Source organism: Ruditapes philippinarum, unplaced genomic scaffold, assembly GCF_026571515.1.
Source record: "Ruditapes philippinarum isolate M1 unplaced genomic scaffold, ASM2657151v2 ctg4072_1_1_1_1, whole genome shotgun sequence".
NCBI classification, from domain to species: domain Eukaryota; kingdom Metazoa; phylum Mollusca; class Bivalvia; order Venerida; family Veneridae; genus Ruditapes; species Ruditapes philippinarum.
This window is the reverse complement of record NW_026860750.1, coordinates 8,797-19,368: the sequence shown is the minus strand read 5'-3', so window position 1 is coordinate 19,368 and position 10,572 is coordinate 8,797. Positions and strand designations below refer to the sequence as shown.

Below are 10,572 nucleotides of genomic sequence, written 5' to 3'. Positions count from 1 at the left end.
CTCACTGAATTTTTATAACTATTGTGACTGACATTAAGGTCTAAATAATTCTTTATCTTTCATGTCAAATCGTGATGTTCCGATAAGAAAGGTATCTGGTAGTTATAGAAGATTGGAGACGTAGTAAGCAATCAAGCACGTATTTTCTTTTATAGATTCTTCAATTTTCTTATTATTTTATATCAAATCTGAAGCTATAAATAATGTATATGTGAACAAAAGTCTACAGTATTTAGATATATAAATAATTCGTTTAATTTTAATAGTTTAAAATAATTAAAATATTACCTTTAAAAATAAAATTGTTTAAATTCACCGAGCATTAAGAAGAAAATAGTGCACTTTTTCATAATAAATCAGTACCACGCTTTCTAACAAAATATGATAAATAGGCCACACTTTCTGGTAATTTTAATCGTAATTAGACAAAACTTGATAAAACTTTTCATGTTATTATGTCTTTGTTATTACTGCTTCCGACGGATCACTTTGTTTCCAGATTATGATGTAATTACATTTATGTCAATATGATATTTTTTAGCGTTTTTTGCTTTGACTATATTTTAGGTAAAAATGGAAACTCATCTTGCTTTAGTATTGTTATTTTCGGTGTCAGCATTGTCAGCGACTGCCAGTGACATTTGCATCTGTAACAAAGCTGCAAACTTACTCCCTGTCTTTGATCAAGTACAGTTGTATTATTTCACTCTTACATTTTATTTACAGTTATCAGGAAATAAATGCATATAAAGCACTGGTCATAAGTAGACGATTTTGATTTGTAAAGTAAAAAAATAATATAATCATCTTTTAAATATATTAAAATGGTACCCATTATCAAAGATACAATTTGTTTTTATTTCCAAAGACTTGAACATTATGATTTAATTTCTGGATCCAAGTATTAATTTAATCCTTTTGTCGGATAACAAAACCGATAATTTTCAGCAATTTGTGTATGACAAAACGTCAGTAACGCATTACGTTTCTTAATATTATCAAATTAAAAATGTTCATATTTTTACTTCATATCAGATAGTTTGGACTGTTACACAACGGCAACATTTCAAATACAAAAATCTAAAATTATTAAGGACAATTTGTTCATATTTTAGGACCAGGAAATAATTGGCGACTTGAAGCCGAATGATTGCAAAGCTTATGTTATTCAAAATAATGTAGATCAAGGATGGTTGACAGTAGAGTTCAACGGAAAGGTATATGTGAAAATGATATTATACTTGCTTTATTACCTTGTTTAACGTACAAAGGGACACAATATCGAAGCATTTTTTCCAGTTCCTATGAGGTTATTGCTCTTTTGCTAACTTCGTTTGTATGTTGATATATATACAAAACAATCTGATAAGTTTATGTCGTATAGCTGGTTGCACAGGCTAATTAGTCATACATGCTATATTCAAAAAGAATGACAAGTCAACATGTATATACATATATTAAGGTTTTTATTTCATAATGTGCACTATGGAACATGACATGATTTATGAGTATTATAGTTCAGGATGCATGCGGACTAGCTTATGTCAAGATGATTTATATATGTAACTCTAAAACGTGTGTATTTATATATACATTATAAAATGTCCTTAGGACAGGTTGATATTATATATACTATTCTCAAATGTCAGAGCGGCAGTTCAGCTTTGGTATTCCACTCGTTCACTTGTGTGTTTGTATTTGTATATTAAAAGTATGTAACATCCGTGAGTTCTTCCTACGTTATACGACAACGGTTGATTTTATTTATTGAAAAACTTATAAAGCTATAATATTTACCTTATGTCACTTTAATATTATTTGTAGAATAACAGTTATATTAACTGATTAAAAATTTCGAAAAGATTATCTTTACATTTAACAATAATTATTTTTTTTACTTATTAAAAACATTACAAAATTGTTGAAGTAAATTATAACTTACCCGACTGCAGTATCCGAAAACTTTTTAAAAAGTGACAAGAAAATATATTGAGCGAATATTTCCGAATATTGTTTCCTAAGGCGTTTTTCTTTTTCAAAATAAAGTAACAAAAGTCGTTAGATAACATCTCTGACCGGACATCTCTGACCGGATATTACCTTAAGGGTAAAACAGATGTCAAGTTGATTTTAGATTTTAGATTTTTATAATTTTGTTAGAACGAGTTTGAAATGTTTGATATTAAATAATAACTTGTTCAATACTTTTTTTTTAAATATTTTTTTTATAAGTAATGGAGGAATTGTCGTATAGCTGGTTGCACAGGCTAATTAGTCATACATGCTATATTCAAAAAGAATGACAAGTCAACATGTATATACATATATTAAGGTTTTTATTTCATAATGTGCACTATGGAACATGACATGATTTATGAGTATTATAGTTCAGGATGCATGCGGACTAGCTTATGTCAAGATGATTTATATATGTAACTCTAAAACGTGTGTATTTATATATACATTATAAAATGTCCTTAGGACAGGTTGATATTATATATACTATTCTCAAATGTCAGAGCGGCAGTTCAGCTTTGGTATTCCACTCGTTCACTTGTGTGTTTGTATTTGTATATTAAAAGTATGTAACATCCGTGAGTTCTTCCTCCGTTATACGACATTTATAACAGGGTGTATGATATCTCCCGAATGTGTTTTCACCTAAAGCTCCCGAAATTATTTCATCAATTATATAACTTTTAGTAAGAACGAAATTTGTTATGTCCCTGATTGTTTCTAATAAGAATGATTAACCTGCAATGGAACATTTCTATAATTACGTGCACTTGAATATACACGTCTTTGAAAAGCAAATACCGGTAGTTTTCGGATAACATATACATGTATATTTAAGACACACCAGCAGAAAATTATACTATAACATTCATATTGCATTTGGAAAACATTCATTGTCTATGGGGCAAACTTCAGGTGTCTTTCTTTTTCAATCATTAAATCATGAGATAACAATGTAAATCTAGTTGATGCTGTTTCGTTTTACTTATATATTTTATGTTTCAATGATAATACATTATTGTATCAAGTAAAGGTCAGTAACTTGTTTAAGTACTAAGTCCAAGGATCTATTATTGGTTATAAGAGAGCACACTATTATGTCACTACTTCTATAACTGATCTTATGTAGGGCTACAAACTCAGCATTTTTGATAGCCGGATAATTTTGATACCTATTTCAAATTGAACTTATTCAGTTATTACCATTTAAGCTTTTTCTATTATTATTAATGATTTTCGCATCAAGTATATATTTTTATTCACTGTATTAAAGCCTGATCTTTATCTTCATTTACATTAGCTAATTAAATTAATTAACGTTGTTTGATCATACGGTATCTTCCTAGTTCTCATTATATGCATATTTTTCTTACAATATTTACTTAAGAATTTATTATAAATGGTTTCTATTTATTTTGCACAATAGTATATTTTTCTTTAGAGGTTGTAAACAATAAATAAGTTATAAAGTGCACATAGAGAAAGTTTCAATATGTACTTATAATCACAATGCTATGGAAATACACATTGTTCCGTTTATGTAGTTTATAGCGGTGTATCACTTATAAACGGCCTTTATTCTTTCAGACAGGATATGTTAAACAGCATGACGTCATTGCTGATCTTTGCATGAAAACGCAATATGAAGGTATTTTCTAACGCGTATACATCCCTTCGAAGAATCCTATTATTTGTCCAAAGTTTCAACCAATTTTCTCAAAAAAGTCAGTTGTAGAGCTTAAACTTTGAAATAGTTGAACGTTTTGAATGACGGAAGATAACCGAACAACAAACTGTGACCTAAATACACTTTGAATTTTAACACTTAGCATTTCAAAATTATGTTTAAAATAAAATATGACGATTTACCTTATCAGTATTAACATTTGGGCTGTCACCACAACATTATATTATCGCTTCTTTTGAAAGATATTGAAGTTGAAGGAAAATTCAAATCTACGTTAAGGTTGTTTTTCTTTCATTTCAGGTCTAGATCCCACAGATATGCCAGTTACTGATATACCTGTCATGCCTGTACAGGGTGTCAACAATACTGTGATTACAAATATAACATATATAACTAACATCACCAACATTGTCAACACCAACACAACTACCAATACTGGAAACAATACCCACGTGCATGGTAACATATCACTGTCACATGCATTACTAGGTACAGTATATTATTTTTTTTTTTGATATATAAAAAAATAATTTAATAATAAAAAATGTAAATATTTTTCTTTTATCAACAATGGGTTACATGTTAAATATTTAACATTATTCTTCTTTTTATGATATCGCCATCTTTTATCAAGAAAAAGGAGCGTTACTGTTATACTATTTGTTAAGCAAAATATATTGAATGAAAATATATTTTCCTTTCTTTAAAGACCTTAATATAATATCACGGTACTTACCGAAATTCTCAGGATGTGAAAATATATTCCTTTGTACACAGGCAACCCAAAATTGTGTCCACCATACGTAATACAAGGGGCTCACAATAACGGATACGTGTTAACTCAACACGGTCATGCTTGCTACGAGATATGTTCAGATAGGGTGGGCTGGAACCATGCACAGATGTTATGTAAGGAACGCGGCGGACACCTGGTCACCATACATAATGACAAAGAGAACACGTACTTACAGCACCTACTTAATCATACCTATGTGCATAAAGTTTGGATTGGACTTAATGATAAGGCTCACGAGGAACATTTTAAATGGGTTACAGGTCAGACATTATTTTTTTATCAAATGTTATCAAATACACTTTATATTAAAAACAATTGTATTCATGTATTTCGTTCCAAAACAGCAAGTCCGGTCTATTCAGGCGAAATGCTTTAAACGTGTCAAATGTTTCGAATACAGAAACACATTACAAATATTATTACTATGGAAAAGAAATATCACTCAAAATTTATAACCATAAAAATGAAAAAAAGTTAACTTCGTGTTGACTGTGGATCATTATGTTTTATATGTATAATTATCAAATCGAGACGTATTACGATGGCTTCTTTTATTATTTTATTCTGTAAGTGGTAATAAAATATAGTTTATCAGGACTTTACATGACATAGACAGTTACGAATTATGCCGAACGTTTACATAATTTTAATGAATGTATAAACTATTTATATATGTAACAAAAGGTGAGAACGATACATACATGCACTGGAAGCCTCATCATAGGAAGAGTCCGGACCACAATCATGAGGACTGTGTTGTAATGTTCTCCAATGGATATTGGGACGATGTAGCATGCGGTATGCATGCATCAAACGGCACACATCATAATTATGCCTATGTTTGTGAATACGGTAAGTACTTTGCAAAGAGAACTTTAATCATCTCTCAAAAGGTTTTACTTTAAACATATAAACATGATGCTATATTATCTAAAATACATCTAAATTACATTTAAAATAAGCTTCAAAAGTCTTGCAAATAAAGAATGTGCATGTTAATTGGAACATAGTAAATTCATGTTGTGTACATCCGCATTAGGAATCAGTATCATTAAGTTGATTTCGTAAACGATTTACTTTTATTACTGTGGATGGGAATTTAAAAAAGAGAAAAATAGAAACCCTAAAGAAAGTCCAACACGGCAAAATTGACAAAGCTGCAGACTCTTTTTCAATGAGCCTGTTCATGAACGATTCTAGAAAGTGCAAGTTACCGTCCGCGCCCCCATAGCACCGGCTTAAGTAGAATTCAACGTTTAAACACACGAAAAGGGTGAATTTATGAATTTAAATACATCCGCAGATGTGTTCATACCTAAACTATGAATGCAATTTAAAGTATGTTGGCGACTTTACAGCTTTAGTGATGGAAGAAGATGCACCTCCGGGCACCGACCGTCCGTATGCTAGATGAAAAGCGTCTTCATATGAAAAAATCCAACGTTCCGGACGACGAGGGACACTTGGTTTGATAACAGCTCGGTCATTCAGTATTAAAGCCTATAACATATGTTTTATGCGACTTAACATTTTACGTTTCATTTACTTTTTACAGAAAAAGCCAATAGTGCTATTCAATGTTAAATGTTTTTAAATAATTTTATCATATTTTTCAGTTGCTCATAACAACGCCCATATCATCGGATGATTGTGATAATTTCGTATCTGAACTAGTAGAATCTTTTCTAAATACATAATTTTAGAACTGTTGTAACGATGTTTTCTTTTCTTTAGAAATTGCGACAAACATTTCTTTATTCAATGATAATAAGTCTCCTGTACTCATTATAAGTGAGAAATGAATACAATAATTTGCAAAAAATAAGAGTTACTCCTTTTGACAAAGCCATATTTAACACACGTCATGACACCAACCCTCGTTTTGATGTATAATCTTATATATCTCTTCTAAACCTTAATGATCAAGTAGTTCTTCTTAAATGTCAAATTGGACACACGAGAGTTACACATTCACAGACAAATCTCCGTTTTGTATAGCTTGCAATGATTATTTTACTATCAAACATTGCCTTCTTAAATGTCACGATCTGGACAGCTTCGTGGTAAAATTAAGCAAGTAAATAACCTCATGATCGATTATTTAAAGGAAATAACTTAAATAACTCATTTTATAACCTTAAACATGTACTAACTTACTCTAGGCTCAATAGAAATACTAGTAATATTTGGCGCGGTGTGACCAGTTATATCAGAAAAGCAAGCAAACAAAAAAAAACAACAAAGACAAACAAGTGAGTATCATTTTACTCGAAAACAGTATCTCTTTAGCATTTAGTAATTCTTTTAACGTATTATATAAAATAGTTAAACAGGTCAAAGGAAAATCATTGTCTCCGTATTTACAAGTAATATCTATTTCTTTCCTAAACTCAACACTGATTTTTCGCTGTCAAAGATCTTTATATCTTAGAAATTCGTGCCTTTGCAATGCGATATATTGGGTAGAGTTTTACTAAATTGTAGAAAGAAATATATAAACATAGAATCATAAAATCATGTCCATTTACAAACGTTAATAATCTTTATTTATTGTTGACTCATGATTTTTAAAACTAATATCAATTAGGATTCAATTAGTTTTCATGAAGAAAATAATGTTACTTTTGGATGTTAAAATAACACTAGCAACTTAGTCACAAATCAAAATGAGTTCAAGTTACAAATTTGTGTAAATGGTCTGTGAACGGGTAAAAATCAAAATAACTTTAATATTTAACCATGAAAAAAGAATTAATATTTCACGTGGACAATGGAAACTTTTGTGAATATCGTTTAGAATGTATTGTATCGGCAACGTTCAAAGCTAATAAAAAGTTGGACAGTATTTCACTATTGTAGGTCGTATCATTAAAACTTTTCAATATCATTTATTAGTCAACCACTAATATGATAGTCAATATTGTCAAATATAATACTTATTCAACTCAACATAACAGCGACAGACAGGGCATAATGTCACTTTCATAAATACTATGAAAAACATTAATTAATATAAAGCAAAGTAGATTAGTGTGTTTATCCCTCAAGTTGCTAGAACTGAAAATGTGAAGCCTTTGCTCACAGAATCCATGTATTCTGCCGGCTGACCAGCTGCACATTTTCATCTTTATTACCGCTAAATTGAAAATTGAGAATACCAATAATGAAAGTTTGACATGCTCATTTAAGTAATTCAGCAGGTAAAAAGCAATAAGGTGTCAATTTCTAATCAGGATTGACTTACCACTAGATCAGCGTGTTCCTTGGTTACATTCCTCGAATGTCTGGGACAATCACCTTCATTATCTACCTCTACACTACTGCTAACTGCTACAGTATTCATTGTTTCTATATGACACACGAATACTCTCAACTATAATTGAGTTCAATTATGTTCGTTTTTTTTTACTAATTTCTCATAATTTATGAACAAAATAATACTTAATAATAAAAGACTTGATGAACACAAAAGTATGACCAAAACACTTATTGGTCGGTTATCGCAGGAAAAACAAATCTCTTCAAATGTGTGATTTTATATAATTTTGTAAAGAGTTATACATATTTCTACGACAATCTAGTCAATTTCAATTGTAGTCACATCAATATAGATATACTCGAATTTATGTTTTTCAGCATGGGTATATAAGTTAGTAAACTACCCTACATTTCCGAACAGAGGTATCCTCACTTTAATTAGAAAATAAGCTCCTTTTCGGCGAAATCGTTTATTTAATTAAATAATTAATCTCACAAGTGCCTAAACATACTAGGCATCACATTTTCCTTTTAAATTATCACACAAAAAATCCAACGAATATTATTTCCAACTGTACATAATACATATACAAAGGTGGTAATGTATTTAAAGTCATTATAACTAACCTACTAAGCATGATATAAACAGAGAATTAGCACGAGAAATTATCACGTGATTCAACGCTGGCCTATACTTGTCTCCTTTGATTATTTGTATAAATACCATTTATTGTTGGAAAACAATCGGTATTAATTATACAAATGTAATACATATAACACCGTACATATGTCAGGCAGAGATACAAGGCCAAACTAGACTAACAACAAAAAAGCAATCTGCCAAATTGCACTTATAAATGGACCAAACTGATTAAATACACATAATAAAACATACCACGAGTGTCTTTGCTTAGAGGAAACTTATATTGTCGACATTACATATGTTTAACAGCATAATAACACTTTCTTTCGGTAAAATCTTCAGGAAAGGAAACTGAACAAACTACAATTCAATCTGTAATATTCTATCGTTTCTACGACTAAGACAATCGGAAACAGAAATTAATGTGCGAATCTTTATATGATACGCTTTTAATTTATTAACATAATTATGTGTGTGTCTTTGAATTTCTTATCAATTTTTTTATATAATTTTTTATGATGTTAAACAAACAGATAGCACAAGTTGTGTCCGAGGTTTTTTATTTATCTCTCTTTTTTTTGTCTTTTTGTTATTTTGTCTCGGAGTAATAGAATCGGCCGTACTAAACGTTATTTAACATTTAATAAGTAATTTCTGAGTGTTCTATTAATGCCGGCAAATTACCAATGCTAAGAAATGACTTTCTACACGGATGATCTCTCGGTTAATAAGGGGAAGAAGGATAGTAAATATTTCATAATGTTTGCCGGAGGTCATGATGGCATCAAGCAGTCTACGACCGAAAAATAAATCTACATAAAAAAAGATTCTTTAACAAGTTTCATTACATATAATATTACATATTGCATCATTGTTGTTCACAATCATATGCTGTTCTTTTTGGTCATGCTTTTAACCATACTTTGATGTTTTTGTACATGTATTGAAACGGATATTAACCGTTATTACATTCAATATTGACGACTCTAAATAAAAAAACGCTTATAAAATCAGTAAGCTTTGTATATTCCATTTTAAACATACACAAGTTATAATCTGTTTGATCGACACTATAACCTAATGTTATAACATAAGTTAATCCTTATGCAATGATAACAATTACATAAGTAGTTTTAAACGAGTAAGCACTTTAAAGACATCTATGTGATTGATGTATTTAATAGCAGACTAAAACGTTTAATTATTACATGTCAGATAACTATCGCGAGCAATTAGTTTCAAAACACTGGAAAGAAAAGAATCACGTGTGCGACTATTTGCAACCCCCATTGCCGTTATATATATCCTAACCAAATTCGAGTTGTTTTACACTAATAAGAGAAAAAAGAACGCCCGAAAACGACAAAATTGAAAATATTTGATTGAGCCTGTTCATTGACACCGTGCATATCCAGTAACGCAGGAATGTGCAAATAACGTAAAATTAACGCCGAGTCTGTGCAACGCTATTGCCAAAACGAATAAGACAGTAAGTAAACAAACTAAAATATTTTAATATTCTAAATAAAATTTTAAGAAATGAATAAGCGCATACGGCTGCTACGACACTATACTTTAACCAGCATTACAATTTTTTTCAGGAATATGTTTACTTCTTTAAGTCATTCGTGAGAAAGACAACCTGATTACCGTTTTGAAGGTGACTTTTGTGTTTGTCAAATAAATATGTACATTTAACACATTTAAAACATTATTTTTTCATATTGTGTATACCTAAGACATTTGCCAAACTACAAGTGTCGTATAACAATAGAAGGAAGTTGGTAAAATAAGAATTAGCTTTAATGAGATAACCGCCGTTGCTTCAGTGCTTCATTCACAAATCCGGCGTTATCGCATAAAAAAGGTCTCAATTACGTTTTATCTGCTTAAGTGGAATATGACACGAGTAGATTGGAAAACCGAATATAAAAACATAAATTATTATGTAGGTTATTGTATTTAAAGATATCAACGAAACTAAAAAGTCAGCATTTTCACGAATAATTAAACATTTCATGGAAATATTTTTAATACGGTTTAAAATATAAAGTCTCAGCAATGTTCTCTAATTCATTTCTTCCAAGTTGGTGTACAATAAAAATACTGGTCAATTACATATCGCAGTGCTCGTTATAGCAACTAAATTGCACATTTCTGTGTTACTTTTTG

General features: G+C 30.2%; 1 protein-coding gene across 3 annotated transcripts; it reads left to right on the top strand.

Moving 5' to 3' along the window:
* On the top strand, positions 1-6,209 carry LOC132713262 (uncharacterized). 3 transcript variants are annotated; one of them, XM_060695773.1, is made up of 8 exons: positions 1-123; positions 568-687; positions 1,116-1,217; positions 3,604-3,664; positions 4,004-4,192; positions 4,481-4,759; positions 5,184-5,351; positions 6,116-6,209. In XM_060695773.1, the coding sequence occupies exons 2-8, from the start codon at positions 574-576 to the stop codon at positions 6,145-6,147; spliced, it is 945 nt and encodes a 314-aa protein (XP_060551756.1). In that variant the 5' UTR covers positions 1-123; positions 568-573; the 3' UTR covers positions 6,148-6,209. The 3 variants fall into 3 exon arrangements, with proteins under 3 accessions (XP_060551756.1, XP_060551755.1, XP_060551757.1); XM_060695772.1 differs by having other exon boundaries at positions 31-135; XM_060695774.1 differs by having other exon boundaries at positions 121-139.
* Positions 6,210-10,572: the final 4,363 nt, after the last annotated feature.